This window comes from Plecotus auritus, assembly GCF_963455305.1.
Source record: "Plecotus auritus genome assembly, chromosome: 4".
Lineage (NCBI taxonomy): Eukaryota > Metazoa > Chordata > Mammalia > Chiroptera > Vespertilionidae > Plecotus > Plecotus auritus.
Window position 1 is genome coordinate 135,304,705 of NC_137775.1, and position 21,383 is coordinate 135,326,087.

General features: G+C 42.5%; 1 protein-coding gene across 1 annotated transcript in view; it reads left to right on the forward strand.

Moving 5' to 3' along the window:
* UBN2 (ubinuclein 2) overlaps positions 1-21,383 on the forward strand; it is a 97,496-nt gene that overhangs the window by 47,955 nt on the left and 28,158 nt on the right. Inside the window, exons 7-8 of the mRNA XM_080665259.1 lie at positions 9,362-9,432; positions 15,461-15,590. Coding sequence (XP_080521385.1) covers positions 9,362-9,432; positions 15,461-15,590 — 201 coding nt within the window. The remainder of the gene's footprint in view (positions 1-9,361; positions 9,433-15,460; positions 15,591-21,383) is intronic.

A 21,383-nucleotide genomic window follows, 5' to 3' on the forward strand; every position in this document is an offset into this window, starting at 1 on the left:
CATTTCCTCCAGGTTGTCCAGTTTGTTGGAATAGAGTTGTTCGTAGTATTTTTTAACAATCCTTTGTATTTCGGTGGGATCTGTTGTTATTTCACCTCTTTCATTTCTGATCTTGTTTATTTGGGTCCTCTCTCTTTGCTTCTTGGTGAGCCTGGCTAGAGGTTCATCAATCTTGTTTATCCTTTCAAAGAACCAGCTCTTGGTTTTGTTGATCTTTTGTATTGTTTCTTTGGTCTCTATGTCGTTTATCTGTGCTCTGATCTTTATTATTTCCTTCCTTCTGCTTACACTGGGCTTTTCTTGTTGCTCTTTTTCTAACTCTTTGAGTTGTTGGGTTAGGTAATTTATTACCCCTGTTTCTTGTTTTTTGCAGTAGGCTTGTAGAGCTATGAACTTCCCTCTCAAGACTGCTTTCGCTGTGTCCCATAGATTTTGGATTGTAGTGTTTTCATTGTCATTTGTTGTCATGATGTTTTTTATTTCTTCTTTGATCTCTCTGGTAACCCAGTCATGGTTTAATAGCATGCTGTTTAGTCTCCATGTGTTTGATTTCTTTGGGTTGTTTTTATTGTAGTTGATTTCCAGTTTTATGCCACTGTGGTCTGAGAAGATGCTTGATATGATTTCTATCTTCTTGAATTTGAAGAGACTTTGCCTATGTCCCAACATATGGTCTATCTTTGAAAATGACCCATGTGCACTTGAGAAGAATGTATATTCTGTGGCTTTGGGGTAAAATGTTCTGAAGATGTCAATTCCATCTGGTCTAGTGAATCATTTAGGATTGATGTTTCTTTGCTGATGTTTTGTTTAGAGGATTTGTCCAATGGTGATAGTGGGGTATTAAAGTCTCCTACTATGATTGTATTGCTGTCAATCTCTCCCTTGATATCCTCCAGGAGTTTTTTTATGTATTTGGGTGCTCCTGTATTGGGTGCATATATGTTTACCAGAGTTATTTCTTCTTGTTGGATTGCTCCCTTTAGTATTATGAAATGGCCTTCCTTATCTCTTGTTATGTCCTTCAGTTTGAGATCTAATTTGTCAGAAATAAGTATTGCTACCCCAGCTTTTTTTTTCAGTTCCATTTGCCTGGAAAACCTTTTTCCATCCCTTCACCCTCAGTCTGTGTGCGTCTTTTTTTCTGAGGTGGGTTTCTTGTAGACAGCAGATATATGGGTCGTGTTTTCTTATCCAATCCGTTACCCTATGTCTTTTGATTGGGGCATTTAATCCATTTACATTTAAAGTTGTTATTGATAGGTACTTATTTGTCGCCATTCCTATTCTTTACCCCTGTGTTACTTCTTCGCTTCCTGTTTCTTTCTTTCTTTCTTTCTTTCTTTTTTTCTTTTTTTTTTTTTTTTAACAGCAGACCCTTTAGCATTTCTTGCATTGCTGGTTTGGTGGTAATAAATTCCCTTAGTCCTTTTTTGTCTGTGAAGCTCCTGATTTCACCTTCAATTTTGATTGACAGCCTTGCTGGGTACAGTATTCTTGGATTCAGACCCTTCCTTTGCATGACTTTGTATATTTCATTCCATTCCCTTCTGGCCTGATGAGTTTCTGTTGAGAAATCAGTTGCTAGTCTGATGGGGGTTCCTTTGTATGTAACTTTCTGTCTCTCTCTTGCTGCTTTTAAGATTCTTACTTTGTCGTTGGTGTTTGCCAATTTAATTATAATGTGCCTTGGCGTCGGTCTTTTGGGGTTCATTTTGCTTGGGACTCTGTGAGCTTCTTGGATTTGTGTGGGTTTTTTCTTCCCTATATCAGGGAAATTTTCTGTCATTATTTCTTCAAAGAGGTTTTCTATTCCTTGCTCAGCTTCCTTTCCTTCTGGAACCCCTATTATGTGGATGTTTTTTTTTTTTTTTCGTGTTGTCCCAAAGTTCCCTTAGACTCTCCTCCTGCCTTTTAATTTTTTTTTCTAGAAGTTGCTCTACTTGGGTATTTTTTTCCATCTTGTCTTCTAGCTCACTGATGCGGTCCTCTGCTTCTTCTAGTCTACTCTTGATGCTTTCTATTGAGTTCTTTACAGCAGCGATGTCATTTTTCATTTCTTCTTGGTTCTTCTTCATTTCTTCTTGGTTCTTGCTCATATTGTCGAATTTGTCTTCCATTCTTTTCAGCCACCTTATGACCATTTCTCTGAATTCTTTTTCTGGAAGGTTGCTTGCCTCCATTTCGTTTACTTCCTTTTCTGATGATGCCTGCTTTTCTTTCATATGCGGGGTGCTTCTTTGTCTCCCCATGGTCTCTCTTCTCTGGGTGTCTGGTTATGTAGTTCTCTCTCTCCTGGGTTGATTTAAAGGCACAAACTACAGCACTACCAGGTACAACTCACAAGGCACTGAACAGGAATGTATTCACGATATTAATAACCTCCAATATAGGTGACCACCAGAGAAAGGCAAATTAGGTGATAGGAGAGAAAGAAGAAGAGGAAGGAAGGAAGGAAGGAAGGAAGGAAGAAAGAAAGAAAGAAAGAAAGAAAGAAAGAAAGAAAGAAAGAAAGAAAGAAAGAAAGAAAGAAAGAAAGAAAGAAAGAAAAGAAAGAGTGTGAAAATGAAATTGGGAAAAGGGAAAGTAAAGAAAAAAAAAGTAAGAGAGACAAGAAAGTGACTAAGAGAGAAAGGGGAACAGACTATATATATTGGGGATAAAACTCCAATAGAACAATCACTAATCCCAGCAAATGCCAGCAACAAGTGCCTGGGGATTAGTACAAACTACACCAACTAATATGGAGTGAGGCAAGGGAAAGCTGAAGCACAAAACAAACAAAAAAATAAACAAAAGAAGAATAAGCAGAACAATCTCACAAAAAAGCATAAAAATTCGATATAATCTACATTCAAGCAAACAACAACAAAAGGACAGAGAGAAGGACAAGTTTATGGATAGCTCAGACAGCGAAGGGAGAGGTGTATGTGGACTTGGAGCAGGGGATTGGAGATTAGATATGTAAGTAGGGTGAAATTTTAACAAGGGGTAAACAGAAAGAATAGGGAAAATCTAAAGCAGTAAAAGGGTAAGATAAAGAGGACACTGAAAAGGGGGAGGTTAGGCCTAAAGGTAGAGTTGAGATAGAGTAAAACGATGCTAAAGGAAAGATAAAAATAGAATGTAGAACCCTAATCCCAAAATAAAATGACACTTTAAAAAAAAAAAAAAGATAAAATAGCAGTGGTAATAATACAGATTGAAAATAAAAATGTAATAATTAAAAAGGTAAAATCAAGTGATGAAAAAAGAAAAAAAAGTTTCTTGATTAAAAGATGCAAAAAATGAAAATAAAAAAAATAAAAAATAAATAAAAGGTAAAAATAAGATGTGAAGTAGTGAAGGTCATTCACTTCCTCTGATTTTGTTTGGTACGCCTGTTTCTCAGTCCAGACAGTATTGCAGTTCCCTGCGATCCACTGCTCTTCAGTGTTGTAAGCCAGTCCTGATTTTAAGCAGGCGGTGTGTCTTAATTTCTCGTATTCCTTTATTTTTGATTACACAAGAGTCAATTTGTGATTCAGCCCCTGGTTGGCAGTGTTTCTGGATTGACTTCCGGGTCTATCTATGGCCTCTCTAGGCAGTGTTAGAGCCTTCTTTCCCTGTGGCACTCACTACCGGTTTGTGGGAGTGGGCTACCTCAGAGCTGACTCTCCGATGGTCAGTCCCTGCTCCGATCCCCAGGTTCCAGAAAAACAACTTTCCCCTGCAGTCTCCCAGGGTGTCCCCAACTGGGTGATCCTATATATTGGGCTTAGTAATCAGAAGCAAGAATTTCAAGAGGAAAAAGCCCAGATGTGCGAACTCCGGGACTGCGCGTAAGCCCAGGCACCCAGGGAATGCAGGGGCTGCGCGTAAGTCTGGACTGCCTGAAATTCTTAGGGTGTCCCTGCACGTCAGATCAAAATGGGTTGCTTTTTAGAGTGCCCTTCTCTTAGCAGCTCTGAGGACCCCTTTCCACAATCACAGATCACGCCAGCCCCTACAGCCACGGATTTTTCTAGGCACAGACTTCCTTGGTCCTCCAGCTCCCGCAAAACGCGCGTTTCTCTCTCCCGCCGGGACCAGAGACCTCACCTTATCCCAGGTGAAATCTGACCTTTCCGTGGTGGAGTGTAGAGCTCCTCTGAACCCCTGTGTTTGCGCCAATTGGGGAGCGTTGTTCTGGGGCTCGCAGTCGTTCCTTGGGTGCCGCAGTTGTGGATTCTCAGGCTTCCGATAAGCTCCACTTTCCGGATCAAGATGGCGCAGACTCCGTGTCCAAGTGGAGGGGACCCAGCCGCAGTTGGTGCTGCCAGGTCAGGGGAACCCCATTTAGCAGTCCCCCACCTCCTTCTGGAATTCAGCTGTCTCCCAACCAGCCAACAAACACTCCTTGTGCGACCCTCAGCTGTTCTTTCTTTCTGCTCCGGGACAAGGCTAGGAACACGTCTGTCTATTCCGCCGCCATTATTCCCTCCTCTGCCGCCATTTTTAATCTCACCCTTTTTTCTCTCTCTCTTTTTTTTTTTTTTTTTTTTTTTATTGTTAGTCTTCACCCGAGGATATTTTCATTGAAAAGAGAGGGAAAGACAGAGAGAAACATCGATGTGAGGGAAACATGTCGATTGGTTGCCTCCTGCACAAGCCCCAACCAGGGCTTAGGCTGGGAAGGAGCCTGCAACCAAGGTAAATGCCCTTGACCAAAATCGAACCTGTGGACCCTGTGGTCCACAGGCCGACGCTATTTCCACTGAGTCAAAATGGCTAGGGTGTATTGTTTTCTTTTTGTGGTTGAGAAACTTAAATGGTAGGTTAAATAGCTTGGTCAAGTCTAACTAGTAAGTGGTGGAGCCAGAATTTAAAAATAGGTTGGCCAGCTCTGACCAGTTTGGCTCAGTGGATAGAGACTCAGGGGTCCCAGGTTCGATTCTGGTCAAGGGCATGTACCTTGGTTGCAGGCACATCCCCAGTAGGGGGTGTACAGGAGGCAGCTGATTGATGTTTCTCTCTCATCTATATTTCTAACTCTCTCCCTCTCCCTTCCTCTCTGTAAAATATCAATAAAATATATTTAAAAAATAAAAATAAATAAAAATAGGTTGGCCAGATTCCAAAGTATGTCCTTTTTGCTATTCCCATGTTGCCCCTCCCCTAGGCGCTTTATAGGTTTTACAAAGTGCTGATGATGTGATTCAGGTTTTCCAACATGTAATTGATAATAATTGCTATTGTTTATTTAGCAAATGCCTTACTGTGTATTGAGTGGTCACAAGGCACCATTTACCACTGAGGAGACCTTGCCCTGACTGGGTTTAGTGTACTTTACATACTGTATAGTCAGTCTAATCCTCCGACAATCATGTGGGGTAGGTAGTATTCCAGGGTTAAAAAGGTTAAGTGATTTGGCCATGGTCATGTAATTTTTAAGTGGCTGAAGACATATTTCAGAGTGAAGATTTAAAGGCAGGACCATCAAGCTCCATAGTTTGCACTTCCTCTGCTGTATTATATGCAATTCATTCTCATTTAATAAACAAAACTGCTTAGTAATGAATGTGTTTTAATCTTGAAAAACTCTGTCATATTTCAGATACCAAAAACCGTAATTTTTCTCTGTAATAGTCATGCCAGGATTAAGAAGATTCATTTTATTTACTGATGTCTATGAATTCTCCATATTTGTTCTTTGAAATAGGAGATGGTGTTTTTTTCTTCAGGAGATGAGAATTTATCCTTGTGTCTGTCTGATGAGGAGTTCTTGTTGCTCTTTTCTCGCTTTAAAACATTCTTCCATTGTTCAGCCTCTTGACATTTTGTTTCTCTTTCTTGAAGTTTAGTTTTCATTCTGGCTTTCTTCCTATATTTCTACTCCCTACACATAACAGTCTGCTTCCTTTCTAAGAAGCGCTGAGACACATCTCAGAAATTTTATTCTTCTATTTACAGCATATAAAATTGTCATATGCTTGCTAGATTGGCAGAATCAGCATGTGACTATCTCAGATTATTAGATCAGGCTTGATATTTTACATCTCATGGAAGTTAAGATAAACTGTTCTTTGTGATTTTCCCAGTAAAATTTGCTTATGGTAGATTGTCTTGGTTTGTACACTCTTTGTTTCTGGTCAGGCTGGTTAAGGTGACAAACATAATGATAATGATGAAAAGATTATATCCTTAAGCTCATTGAATTAATTTTTTCTTATACCTAGGCTAATGTTTTCTTTTTTTTTTTTTTTAATAAATCTTTATTGTTCAGATTATTACAGGTGTTCCTCTTTTTTCCCCCCATAGCTCCCTTCCACCTGATTCCCCACCCCACCCCATGCCCTTACCCCCTGCCACTGTCTTCATCCATAGGTGTAAGATTTTTGTCCAATCTCTTCCCGCACCCCTCACACCCCCTTCCCCCGGAGAATTGTCAGTCCATTCCCTTTCTATGTCCCTGATTCTATTATATTCACCAGGCCATTCTGTTCTTCAGATTTTTTATTCACTTGATTTTTTTTAAAATATATTTTATTGATTTTTTTACAGACAGGAAGGGAGAGGGATAGAGAGTTAGAAACATCAATGAGAGAGAAACATTGATCAGCTGCCTCCTGCACAACCCCCTACTGGGGATGTGCCCGCAACCAAGGTACATGCCCTTGACCAGAATCGAACCTGGGACCTCTCGGTCTGCAGGGCAACACTCTATCCACTGAGCCAAACCGGTTAGGGCCATTCACTTGATTTTTAGATTCACTTGTTTGTAGGTATGTATTTGATGTCATTTTGTTGTTCATAATTTTTATCTTTACCTTTTTCTTCTTCTTCCTCTTCTTAAAGAATACCCTTCAGCATTTCATGTAATCCTGGTTTGGTGGTGATGAACTCCTTTAGCTTTTTCTTGTCTGTGAAGCTCTTTATCTGACCTTCAACTCTGAATGATAGCTTTGCTGGGTAGAGTAATCTTGGTTGTAGGTTCTTGCTGTTTATCACTTTGAATATTTCTTGCCACTCCCTTCTGGCCTGCATAGTTTCTGCCGAGAAATCAGCTGACAGTCGTATGGGTACTCCCTTGTAGGTAACTAACCGTTTTTCTCTTGCTGCTTTCAAGATTCTCTCTTTGTCTTTTGCCCTTGGTATTTTAATTATGATGTGTCTTGGTGTGGTCCTCTTTGGATTCCTCTTGTATGGGATTCTTTGCGCTTCCTGAATTTGTAAGTCTATTTCTTTCACCAGGTGGGGGAAGTTTTCTGTCATTATTTCTTCTAATAGGTTTTCAATGTTTTGCTCTCTCTCTCTTCTTCTGGCACCCCAAAAATTTGGATATTGGTACGCTTAAGTTGTCCCAGTGCTCCTTACACTATCTTCATATTTTTGGATTCTTTCTTCTTTTTGTTTTTCTGGTTGGGTGTTTTTTGTTTCCTCATATTTCAGATCTTTGGTTTGATTCTTGGGGTACGTTGATCTACAGTTGAGTTTCTGTATATTCTTTATTTTAGACAGTGTATGCTTAATTTCTTACTGGTCCTTTTCCATTTTTTTTGGCATTCTCATTAAGATCTTTAAAGGTCTCACTAAGTTCCTCAGAGGTTTTTAGAAGATTCTTGAGTAACCTTATAAATGTGGTTCTGAACTCTATGCCGTCCATTAGTTTGCTTTCCTCTATTTCTTTCATTCGTGACATGTTTCTTTGTCTCCGCATTTTGGCTGCTTCCCTGTGTTGATGGAGTGGCTTTGTGTGGTAGGTGACCTGTAGGGGCCAGTAGCTCAGCCTCCCCAATCACCTGAGGTCGACGCTCTTGGTACACCCCTTTGTGGGCTGAGTGCGAAGTCTTGGTTTAGTTAAGCCTTGATTGCTGTTGGTACACTGGGAGGAATTGACCTCCAGGCCAATTGGCTGTGAGGACCCGCTGTGTCTATAGTGGAAGAACTGCTGCGCTGGAGACACGCTATGGTGCAGGACTTGTTTTAGTGGGGCTTTGGAGCTCACTGAGTCTGCCTCTTGAATGTGTCACTTATGGATGTGAGGAGTTGCAATCTGGTGTCTCACACTGACCACTAGGTACACTGGCTTCTGGATCTCCAATGGGGTGCAGGTCAGCTACTGTCTGAGGCCACCCAGCAGGCGCTACAGCAAGAACTACCGTTTTCTCCTCTTTGCTTGGGGTTTGGAGGTTTTGGAGCTGTCTGACCTGGGCTGCAAGTTTGCTAGGTTAAGCTGTGATAGGGTAGGCCATTCATATGCTAAAGCCGCTGCTTGGAGCTTGGGTGGGTTTGTAGGTTGTGCGGGGCGGGGTCTCAGGGCGTCACTAGGCTAGAGCATGGCAAACAGCAATGGCTGCCAGTTAGCCGGCTCTGTGTCTCCGACCGCGTCTCTGCGTCCCACGCCCCAGCACAGTAAACAATTATTCCTGTGCGCAGCTCTTCAAGCAAGCCACCCTCACTTTCCGACTCGATGGCAGACAGTCCAGCTTCTCCCCATAGGTGTTTGGGTCCCCCGCATCTCCCCAGAAACTGGATTTCAGAGTAATTGGGGGCTTGTCTCCCTTCGGGTTGAAAAAAGGGAGACAGCCCGGATCGCGCGCCTCCGTACCTCAGCTTTTCAGCGCTTGTGCACGTCTCAATGCTCTTTTCTCTTTCCTTCTAGTTGTAGAACTTCCACTCAGCCAGCTTTCCCGTGGTTCTGGGTGATAGACAGTTGTAATTTTGAAATTGTGCGAGGCAGCAGTTTAGGTGTTTACCTACACTGCCATCTTGGGTCCTCTTAGGCTAATGTTTTCTTTGTTAGTATGTAATTAGATAGAACCCAGGGTGGCAGTGTTACACAGGAGAAGTCAAAACGATTCTGGTCTGAGTCCTGGGTCCACCAATTCTTAGCCGTGTGATTTAGGGGCATATCTTATAACCTATTTAAGATTTCGGTCCCTTGTTTGTAAAATGGGGGTATAATACAAGTTTGACCAGTTGTTATGAGAATTTAACATGGTAATGGGTATAAAGTGTAGAATATGAGACACATTGTAAACAATAATGTCTGTAGAAAGTGAGGCATCTGCTTTCTGTTATCTTGGAGACCACAGCAAAAATTAAGAAACAAAATACACAAGACAACCAAAACACTAAAAAACCTTATATGGAAATTTTGTGAATTTAGGAAGATTGAAAAAAATTAAATACAGACATAGAAGGAGAGAATGGTATGTATGCCAAAATTGTTTAGCACTCTTTAATTGCCTCCTTATGCCAGGTACTAAATTTGGTATTAAGAATACAAAGTGAAAAAAATTATAGCCCCATCCTCAAAGAGCTGATTCTTTAGTAAATAAATATGGAAACCAATAATGTGTTTATTAAGGGTTATATTGTCAATTTTATGTTTCTCTAGGCTGCCAAACTTTTTGATGAAGAAGGAAGGAAAAAATTCTTTACACAGGATATGAATAATATTCTTCTGGAGTAAGTACTTTCTTCTTTGATTAAAATCCTTAAAACTTATTTAAACTTTAAGAATTTATTTAAAAATATAGTAGTACTCGCCCTGGCCAGTGTGGCTCAGTTAGTCATTGTCCAGTGACCCAAAAGGTCACTGGTTTGATTCCGGTCAGGGCAGATACCCAGGTTGCCAGCTCAATCCGGATCGTGCATGTGGGGGGGGGGGGGGGGGCAGCGGTAGACGCAGCTGATCCTCACCCCTCGCCCTTCTCTCTCTAAAATTAATAAAAACATATTTAAAAAAATAAAAGGTATATAGTAGGCTTTTGAAATGCAAATACTGAGTGCCTGGCTAGTTTCATACATTAGCTCTTCCCTTTCAACCTCCCAGTATGTATGATGAACATTTGTTTCTCAGCAAAATTATGCTTCTGCATGTATATGTTCTCTTGGACCCCTATGATAATCAAAGCTTCCAATATTATAACTGCCAGAGCAAGTGACCACGGTATAGGTTGAATAGTACTCTAGGTTTATATGTATACTAGAGACCCGGTGCACAAAATTCATGCACGGCATGGGGCGGGTCCCCTCAGCCCAGCCTACACCCTCTCCAATCCAGGACCCCTTGGGGAATCAGGCCTAAACCGCAGTCAGACATCCCTCTCACAATCTGGGACCACTGGCTCCTAATTGCTCACCTACCTACCTGTCTGATCACCCCTAACTGCCCCCCCGATCACCTCTAACCACCTCTGCCTGTCAGCCTGGTCACTCCCAACTGCCTCCCCCCCCCCCCCCCGCCAGCCTGGTCGCCCCCAACTGCCCACCCTGCCGGCATGGTCACCCCCACGCAGCCTGCTGTTCAGTCGTTTGGTCATCCCTCACTAACCCCCCTGCCGGCCTGGTCGCCCTATGCAGCCTGCTGTTCTGCCGTTGCTGTTACTGTGATGATGTCTCGGATAATTTGCATATTTCTCTGTTAGTATACATTTAACCAACTTATATATGAAAACATCATTCTGGGATAGCTCTGTTTATATTAAATTTGGTATGATTTTCTATCTACTTTTGAGACTTTGGTAAAATACATTATGAACTCTTAAAGCCAAGTGGAAAGTATGTTTTAATTAAGAAATCCTGATTGTGGCATAGGATTGAGTCCACTGTGGAAAAGATAGAAGTTAGATTTAGAAGGAGAGGGTGAAGGCTGATATATGATATAGATTATATTTAAAGTAGTGATAATTTTCATACTTACAGTATGATACTAATAAAGCTGTAGATTCTAATATTGTGATCTCATAAAATATACTTACAAACCTACTAGTGGCCCAGTGCGTGAAATTCGTGCACATTAAAAGGGAATTAATTAGAGGAAATATTTTAATATTGCTATTTGCTCTTTCTCCATAATAGAAGTGTCAGAGATTAAAGAAAATTATTAAAATGTATATGAAAATATTCCTCCTTGACCCAGAATCAAGTCCCCGCCCACTCACGCGCACCTTGAAATCGTGTGAGACCCAGACCCAGCCAGCCCCACCCCCACTGGGTGAGATTCAGACCCGGCCGGCCCCACCCCCATCAAGCCCCACCAGGTGGGGGGCACAGCCTCAGGTGCCCCGGCCCAGCACTGGGCAGGGGGCGCAGCCTCAGGTCCCCCATCAAGCCCCACTGGGCGGGGAGTGCAGCCTCAGGTCCCCCAACGCACACCAGGCTGAGGGCACAGCCTCGGGTCCCCCGGCCCGGCACCGGGGTTGGGGGCGCAGCTTGAGTTTCCCCGGGCCAGCACAGGGGTGGGGTCGCAACCTGAAGTCCCCAGCCAGGTGCCAGGGTGGGAGGGCGCGGCCTGAGGTCCCCCGGCCCAGGCCAGGGCGGGGGACATGCCTTGAGGTCCCCCCTCAAGCCCTGCTGGGTGGGGGCGCAGCTTCAGGTCTCCCGCCCTGCCCGGCTCAACGCACCCTCAGGTCCCTGCTGATCGCTCATTATGGGAACCCTGCCTCCACTGTGGGTGCAGCCATCTTGTGTTACGGGAACCCTGCCACAGCTGCGGGTGCAGCCATCTTGTGACTGTGTGACAGTTAATTTACATATTACCTCTTAATTATATAGGATTGGCTTATAAATTTTGACCATTGGAAATTGGATATATAATTGGCTGCAAGCAGAACTGCACCAAAAATAAAAATAAAAAAAGTGATTCTGGGGAAAGCAGCAAAATTTACTTTTCTGATGAAAATAATGTGTTGGTGGTTCAGTAGCATCATATAGAAAGAAACAGAAAACCAATGTTTCTAATACTGTGATTTCTCTTTTAAATATATAATGAAGAGCCCTAGCCGGTTTGGCTCAGTGGATAGAGCGTTGGCCTGTGGACTGAAGGATCCTGGGTTCAATTCCAGTCAAGGGCACATGCCTGGGTTGCAGGCTCTATCCCCAGTAGTGGGTGTGCAGGAGGCAGCCGATCGGAGATTCTCTCTTATCACTGATGTTTCTATCTCTCTCCCTCTCCCTTCCTCTCTGAAATCAATAAAATATATATATATATATGAAGATAGTTTCTCAAGATAGAAAGGATGGACTGGTTTGTTGGTTCTGATAACCATTTTAATTAATTGCATTCTCTTATGCTGTTTTAAGTCCCATGGACTTCATGAAACATACAACCTAGTATGCTACTTCTAATATGGTGAAATTTTGTTCCTATTCTTTATTTAATCCAGGGCTTTTCAAGTTGTTTCTGTTTGCCTGAGAACAACGCAAATGCTTCCTGTTGGCACCAGCTCCTTTTACCTAGCTCCCTTAAAACCCCAGATTCAATAAACAATATAACATTTCTCATCAGAGCTGTCCCAGATTCTATTATCAGGGATCTGCCTAGCTCTTCTTTTTCTTTCCATTTGAAAGCACTAAGTTTACTAGATCGGGTCCTTTTCCTAAGACGGAGACAATTCTTTTTTATTTTACTTTTCTGTAAGTGGGAATAGCTACTAGTGTATCTCCCCTGAGAGAATCAAAAGACCATCCTTGGGAAATAACATCTCAAATAAGCAGAATAGCAGCATTCCATTAACTGGCTACTCTGCCAGTTCCTCTCATATCTATTCTAAAACAAATCCTCTAGTTTTTTGGAGCCCACCTACTTAAAAAATTTTTTTAATTTATTAATTTTTAGAGAGAGAGAGACATTGATTTGTTGTTCCACCCATTCATGCACTCATTGGTTGATTCTTGTATGTGCCCTAACCAGGGATGAACCTGCAACCTTGGTGTATTGGGATGATGCTCCAACCAACTGAACTACTGGGCCAGGGCCCGTCTATTTTTTATTTCATAAAAGTTTTGGCTGGGTGGATAGAGTGTTAGCTTGTGGACTGAAGGTTCCCAGGTTCAATTCCGGTCAAGGCACATGCCCGGGTTGCAGGCTCGATCCCCAGTGGGGGGGTGTGCAGGAGGCAGGCAATCAATGATTCTCTCTCATTATTGATGTTTTTATCTCTCTCTACCTCTTCCTTCTTCTCTGAAATAAATTTTAAAAAGAAAGTGTGCCTCCAATTCTACAAGCCGTAGTGTTTAGTTGAATTTTTTTCTCTTTTAGTCACTTTATTATACCACCCTTGCCTCTTTTTCCACTTTCCTGACCCCACATCCCTTATTTCTCTGGACTGAGTTGATCTTCTAAGGACATATGGTAGATGATTATTTGTTGTAGTTATTCCCATGAAGGTATTCAGGTGTATTGGCTCTGCCTCACCATTGCTTCGTATGCTGGAGATATAAAGAGACAAGTTTGTTGGAATAGAGTACCTTTTTACTTTTAGCCTAATGAATTTGACCTGGATCAACAAATATACAACATGCTGGCTTGATTTCATCCCCTATTTCCTCCTTTACTTCAAGCTGACATTGCTAATAAAATCTTGATGCTTTGCCTATTATTCCAATTCAGCCTGACAATTCTGCTCAACAAATGCTTTAGGCAGGTACTACCAATCCTATTGGATATTTGTCAGTGAGATCTGTCTTCCTTCATTATTAGATGCTCCTTTATTAAAAAAAAAAAAAAAAAAAAAAAAAAGGGCTAATATGCAAATTGTTCCCTTGACTGGGAGTTCGACCAGAGCGCAGGGCCGGCCGGCTGGCCAGCCAACTGCCCTCCCCTCCACCAGCCAACCCTCTCCCTGATCGGGGGCATGGCCAGCCTGCCAACTGCCTGAGGCCCCTTCCCCTGGCCAGCCCAGCCCTATCGGCCCAATCAGGGCAGGCCACCCGGACCCCACTCATGCACGAATTCATGCACTGGGCCTCTAGTCTCAATATAAATGGGCTTACCAATTGGTCTGCCTGTCTGTTTCTCTTTTCTTTGAAATGAAGGTTAGCAAAGTGAAAGTGTTGATCACAAGCCACAGCTTTTCCTTACTCTCTTGAGGGGCTGCTTTGCAATTGGAGGAATCCCAAACAATTTTTCAAACATATTTCTAACCTGTTCCATACCAAGTCTTCTTTGGATAACCCTAGAACTAGCCCATCTGAATTAAGTAGTTATTCAGGGACAAGAGGGATGAACACACCTCTTGTCTACTATTAGTTAACACATCAACAGATTTTTGAATTCTTGCTTTAAGGTAAAGAGATATTTGGGATTTTGAATTTGGGTTATTGTTCCTTAAGCTTTCTTCAGTTAGTAGTTTTCAGTGGTTGTATTATTTGGATAATATTGGTAAGATATCTGGAATACTTGAGGAAACTCCAGGAAATTCAGTAGATTCCAGAATTCATTTGGACTGAGTTTTTCTTTTATTAGTGTTTTAAATTTATTAAGAATGATTTTTTAGAAAGAGGAAGTTGACATGGTAGGAAGATGTGCCATTTATCACCTTTGGGAAAATGACTGTATTTCTAAAATTCTGTGTAGAAAGGATGATACCATAGTCGTTATCACTAAATATTCCTAAGTAGGAGAATCTTGTTTATAAAGATGGCTGTTGCTTCCACTACAGATTTCCATGTTTCATTTCTTTGAAGCTTCTCTAGAGACAAAGGAGAGCCTTGTGTAGACAGGGATATAAAAGTGAGTGTCCAGCCTATTTACTCAACAGAACCCCATATTTGTTCTCTAGTGCATTTAATAACAGATGGTCCCAGTATATTTTCATTCATTTAGAACCTGTAGTGATCTCATGCTCATAATTTATTTTCAGATTCAAGGCCCATTATTAGTAACTTTCATGCATAGAAATCTGCCTTTGGATAGATTTCACTTAAAGAAGGAAAAAGGAGCCTGGTAGAAAGTGGGAGGCAGGGCTCAAGAAAGTTCACCACTTCAAGAGAACTTTGTTTCTCTGTGAAAATAACTGACATTCACACTTTGGGTGCCAAGTGTTTTTAGTTGCTTCCAGCTACTTATGGAGACTTAGAAGATTGGAATTCTTAGGAAAAAAATATTAAAGTGGATCTGTGAGAGATGTGTACTTAAATACACTGCTTAAGAATGGGGGTACATTCTGAAAAATGCATTGTTAAATGATTTCATTGTGCAAACCGGCTATTAAATACCTAGTTTGTAATCCAGGCACAATAAAGTAAACAAAGATGGATGAAACTGTCTGTATGTGCAGCCAGAAAAGTTTTACCTCTTTTGAATCTGAAATTTTCAAACAACTAAGGAAAAAGTACTCTGAGAACTCATATGTGACTCACTAGTATAGTAATTGCAAGGGGTGAAGGGAGTATGATATCTCTATGAGGAAATGAACTTCTGGTTAATAATGGAGTTCCTGTGCTTTCTTTACCCAAAAATGTAGACTTTGTTGCAGCCATGAAAAATATTATTTGCCAGCTTGCTTGAGATTATATAAGTTCTCTGAAACTATGCTCATCGAAATTTTCTATAGCATCACTATTTATTAATTTCTTTTCCTTGAAAAATACAATCTAGAAAATCGTGGAAATGTAAAATGAGAAAAGAATCACTTCCTTTGCCTCCTTGCTTGTCTGTTGCTACCTGAAAGAAATTCTTTACTATTCATTTGTTGTTATTTTTGGTCAGCATTGAGTTACAGCTGCAGGAACTAGGCCCTGTCATTCGAAGTGGTGTCTACTCCCATCTTGAAGCTTTTGTGCCATGCAATAAAGAAACACTGGTAAAACGTCTAAAGAAGTTACATCTTAATGTCCAGGTAAGGGGAGAAACAATGATATCTACACTGGGAGTTTTATCACCTGTAAAGAGGCTGGTTTCTTGTGGGGGATTTTGCATATTAATTGCTTTATAGTCATGTTGTATGAATATTATTGGCACATTGGACCCCCTGAAAAAAATTACTTTTCAATAATTGATAGGTTTAGGTGAGAAATATTTTCTAAGGCATAAATTCTTGGACTAGTAAATTAACCTATTTCACAGCTAGCACAACTTTGCCTCCAACAAATAAACTGACATATTTATAAGTCAATTTTCTTATTCTGGAAATGGATCTCTACAGATATTATACAGACCAATAAATAGAATCACATGATTGCATGTATATTTAAAAATTATCTAGTCCATCTTTTGCTAGATTCTCCTTGACTACAACCCCACTAAGTGATTGTCCAAGATGGACAATGGTCAGAAACTAATTTCAATACTGGAGGCCTGGTGCACGGGATTTGTGCACTGGTGGGGGGCGTGGCCTTCGGGGATCGGCCGCTGTGGGAGCGCCACTCATCCCGGTTAGCCGAGCAGCGCTCCCACTGTGGGAGTGCACTGACTACCAGGTGGCAGCTCCTTTGTTGAGCATCTGCCCCCTGGTGGTCAGTGCACATCATAGCAACAGGTCGAGAGGTCGTTCTGCCATTGGGTCACTGGGCTTTTATTATCTAGAGGCCCGGTGCACAAAATTCGTGCACTGAGGGGGGCGTTGTCCCTCAGCCCAGCCTGCACCATCTCCAATCTGGAATCCCTCTCACAATCCAAGGCTGCTGGCTCCTCACCACTCGCCTGCCTCCTGCCTAATCACCCCCTAACCGCTCCCCTGCCGGCCTGGTTGACACCTAACTGTTCCCCTGCCGGCTTCATCGCCCCCAATTGCCCTTCCCTGCCAGCCTGGTCACCCAGCTGCCTTCCCCTGCCGACCTGGTTGCCCCCAACTGCCCTCCCATGCAGGCCATCATGTCACAATGTGGGGGCGGCCATCTTGTGGTGACCATCTTGTGGCAGCCATCTTGTGATGACGTGATGGCATGAGGGTCAATTTGCATATTACCTCTATATAGAATAATAATAAAAGGGTAAAATGTTAATTAGACCGGATGTCATTCCGGACGCCCTTTCTGACGAAGCCAGGGCTGGAGGGAAGCCAGCCCAGGTCCCAGGTGCCTGTGGACAGCCCGAGAGAAGCAGCCCGGGTCCAGGGTGCCTGTGGACAGCCTGAGAGAAGCAGCCCGGGTCCAGGGTGCCATAGAAGCCGGTGCCAGCAGCCGGGGGAAGGAAGGCCTACTCTTGCACAAATTTTCGTGCATCGGGCCTCTAGTATAGGATAATATCAGAAAGTTCTTCCATGCTTTGTGCCAAACCCAGGTGCTTTCTAAGCTGTTGGTCCTAATTCTACCTTTGAATTCATACACAAATCTAATCATTTGTCCACTTCATGGCTTTCATGTTTTTGAAAGCTTTTATTATGTCTCCTTCTTCACTTCATATAAAATGGTTTTTCATACCTTCATTGTTCTGATTACTTATCACTTAATGATTTTTTTGCCTCCATACATAAAAAATATTTATAAATTACAAGTAATAGAAAATGACTTGAATGTAATTTAAGATAAAAGAGGACTTTTTTTTAATGAATAAAGGTTTTTCATGGAATTAAGGGCAAGAATACAGCCAGGAAGGATGGGAACTGATCATTTAGATTAGCTCTTTTTCTACCTCTCTCCCCACATCTCACCTTTATCTCTTTATGTACATCTACAGATAAGATTACTGGATTCTCAAGGTTTTACATTACACAGAAAAGCCACACATACAGACTGACACAGCTCACGCATCCCAATCCAAATTCCTGGGTCAAAAAATCTGATTTTAATATTTTGGGACAACCTAAACTTTTCTGGTTGGGTGTGGGAGTCAAACAGCACAGTTTGGCTATCCAAGGTCTATCATGGTGCTAATGGGAGAATACATGTGTCTGGCTCACTGTACTAGGTGTGATCTGACAGACACAGAATTCTTTTTTTAAAAATATTTATTTTTATTGATTTCAGAGAGGAAGGAAGAGGAAGAAAGGTAGAAACATCAATGATGAGAGAGAATCATTGATTAGCTGCCTCTTGCACACTCCCTACTGGGATCAAGCCCACAACCTGGGCATATGCCCTATCTGGGAAATCGAACCAGTGATCTCTTGATTCCTGCATCAATGCTCAATCGCTGAGCCACACCCAGCCAGGCAGACATGGAATTCTTTACTGTAGGTACTCTGCTTCTGTTGATAAAATACTTCTTTGAATTGAGGAAACTATAGTTTTCTCAATTCAAAGCAGTTAATGAACAAGTGAAATTTATCTAAGGTCTCAGAATTTGTCTCTTTGCCTGCCTCCTTCAGGCATTTACAGTTGGAGCTTATAGACATAAATTCAAATGACATAAATGGGTATTAATAAAAATAATAATTAGAAGTAGGAAGACAACTTTTTGCATATTGTAAAATATTTTGTAAGGGACATTTCAGGTTCAATATTTGAAGTTATTTAATATCTACTGGCTAAGGAAGAAAGGTATCTTACCTTTGCTTTTCTTTATATGATTTTTATCACAAATATTTGTAAACATAAGCATTAAATTGTTTTGTTTTACATGTTTTTGAGTTTCATATAAATTGAGTCATCGGTCTATTTTGTTCTGCAGCTGGCCTTTTTACACTCAACATTATGTAATTCAAATTTATCTGTCTGTGCCTGTGGTGGAACGCCATACAGTTTTCTTTATTTTCTTTTGAGAGTATGTTTATTAAAGTGAAACAAGGAAGGACTTATGATAGAAGAAGCAACAGGAGAGACCCTAGGTGGGGCTGTTCTGGTTCTCTGGAAAGTCAGAGAAAAAGGGGCCTTGGAGACAGGTTCAGGGGGTTAGCCCAAGATGAGATGCTGCTGACTATTGCTCCCCTGGTTGCAAGTCTTGTGGGGTCCCATAGAGTTTAGAAGATGAAGGCCTGAGTGGGAAGAAAGGGGAGAGCGTGCCTCCATACAGTTTTACTGCTGTGTGAACACTGTCACCCAGGAACCATGTGATACTGAATGTTCACATTTTGAAAAATGGGATTTTTATAGCAGACAATTTCATGTTGCAATAATATTCATTGGCATGCCTGAAAGAGGTAAATTCTTATTATTAATAATATTTGAGTTTGGTTTTATTAATAAGATAAATGTTTATTAATAAAATAAAACATTTTAATTTGTAAAATATACCTGCCATAAAATGGTTAATGCATTCCTAAAAATCCTCTCCTTACCAGAAATCACATTTTAAAAATAGTTGTGTCAGTGAAGAAAAGCAAAGTTTTATAATATTTCTGCACCAATGACAGTAATAAAAATGTGTTTTAATAACATATATTGTAACTTGCAAGATGAAAATAATTTAATTGCTTAACTAAAGCTGTCATATACAAATTTACTTGCTTTTTGCCCTGAACCCATGTGAATAAGAGTTTCCCAATTTCCTTTTTCATTTTGGCCTTACTTTGCATTTTTGCTTGCAACACAAGTCACAATTACTAACAATAAATGAGAGAACAGGATGCCAACCAACATCCTGTTGGTAGTCTTCCACACTGTATCATGAGTTACAGTGTTCCAAAGCAATTTGTCTCCTTGTGGTACTTGTTCCCCATCATAATGAGATTACCCACTAGTGGTCTGCACAATATAGATTTTGTTATCTATTTAATCATTTGTATTACAGTTAAAGTATTCATGTAATTTGTCAGCCAAACATGAAGCATTTCTAACGTAAAGGAGCATCTATCTATATCCTATCTAATAAAAGAGTAATATGCAAATTGACTGAACCTCTGCTACACCCACAAGCCATACCCACCAGCCAATCAGGAGCGAGTATGCAAATTAACCCAACCAAGATGGCTGCAGCCATGGAGCTGCAGCAAGCATGAGGTTTGGGTTTCCCCAGCAATGGAGGAAGCCAAGCTTCCCTGCCACCCTGGCCTACACTCAAGTCTACAAAGTTTCAATTATAGAAGATAAATAAATCCCAACAAAAATAGCGGCAGCCACGGAACTAGAGAGAGCAGGAGGATTGACTTGCCCCCCGCGATGGAGGAAGCCAAGTTTCCACAGCCCTAGCCTGCCTTGGCCTCCGCTCAAGGCTACAAAGTTTCAATTATAGAAAATAAATAAATCCCAGATACCAGGGCCTCCGCTTGGGTCACCGGGACGCATGGCCGGCCTGCAAACCACCACGGGCCCCTCACCCAGGCTGCCACCTGCCCCAAGGGAACCCCCACCCTGATCCAGGACACCCAGCTGGCCCCCACCTGTGCACCAGGCCTCTATCCTTCCTATCTAATAAAAGAGTAATATTCAGAAAATCAACATCACTCCAACACACAAGATGGCTGCCCCCATGTGGACATAAGATGGCCGCCACAAGGTGGCCAGCAGGGGAGAGCAATTTGGAGGGACCAGGTCTGCAAGGGAGGGCAGTTGGGGGAGATCAAGCCTGCAGGAGAGGGCAGTTAGGGGTAACCAGGCCGGCAGAGGAGGGAAGTTGGGGGTGACCGGGCCTGCAGGGAAGGGCAGTTGGGGGGGACCATGCCTGCAGGGGAGGCCAGTTAGGGGTGACCAGGCCTGCAGGGGAGGCCAGTTAGGGGTGACCAGGCCTGTAGGGGAGGCCAGTTAGGGGTGACCAGGCCTGCAGGGGAGGCCATTTAGGGGCAATCAGGCTGGCAGGGGAACAGTTGGCATCAATCAGGCTGGCAGGCAGAAGCGTTAGGGGCAATCAGGAAGGCAAGCCAGCAAACAGTTGGGAGCCAGCAGCTCTGGATTGTGAGAGGGATGTCTGGGCAGTCGGATATCCCTCAAGGGGTCCCAGATTGGAGAGGGTGCAGGCTGGGCTGAGGGACACCCTCCCTCTGTGCACGAATTTCATGCACCGGACCTCTAGCCCTATCTAATAAAAGAGTGATATGCAAATTGACTGTACCTCCGCTACACCAACAAGCCAATCAGGACCGAGTATGCAAATCAACCCAAACAAGATTGTTGCAGCCACAAAGCAGGAGGGAGGCTTGGGTTTCCCTGGCAATGGAGGAAGCCAAGCTTCCCTCCTGCCCTTGCCTGCCCCGGCCTCCACCCAATGCTACAAAGTTTCAATTATAGAAGATAAATCCCAACAGAAATGGCACGTAGCTGGAGAGAGCAGGAGGCTAGGGTTGCCCCCGGTGATGGAGGAAGCCAAGCTTCTGCAGCCCTGGCCTGCTTTTGTCTCTGCTTTAGACTACAAAGTTCCAATTATAAAAGTTACATAAATCCCAACAGAAATGGCTGCCGCCATGGAGTGAGCAGAAGGCTTGGCTCCACTCCAGGCTACAAAGTTTCAATTCTAGAAGATAAATAAATCCCAGATACCAGGGCCTCCGCTTGGGTCACCAGGGGGCGTGGCTGGCCTGCAAACCACCACAGGCCCCTCGCCCAGGCCGCCCTCACGCCCCAAGGGAACCCCCACCCTGATCCGGGACACCCTCCAGGGCAAACCAACTGGCCCCCACCCATGCACCAGCCCTCTATCCTATCTAATAAAAGTAATATGCAGATTGACCACTTCAATACACAATATGGCTGCCCCCATGTGGTCAAAGATCCTGCCCCCCATGTGGACACTAGATGACCACCACAAGATGGCCAGCAGGGGAGGGCAGTTGGGAGGGACCAGTCCTGCAAGGAGGGCAGTTGGGGGTGATCAAGCCTGC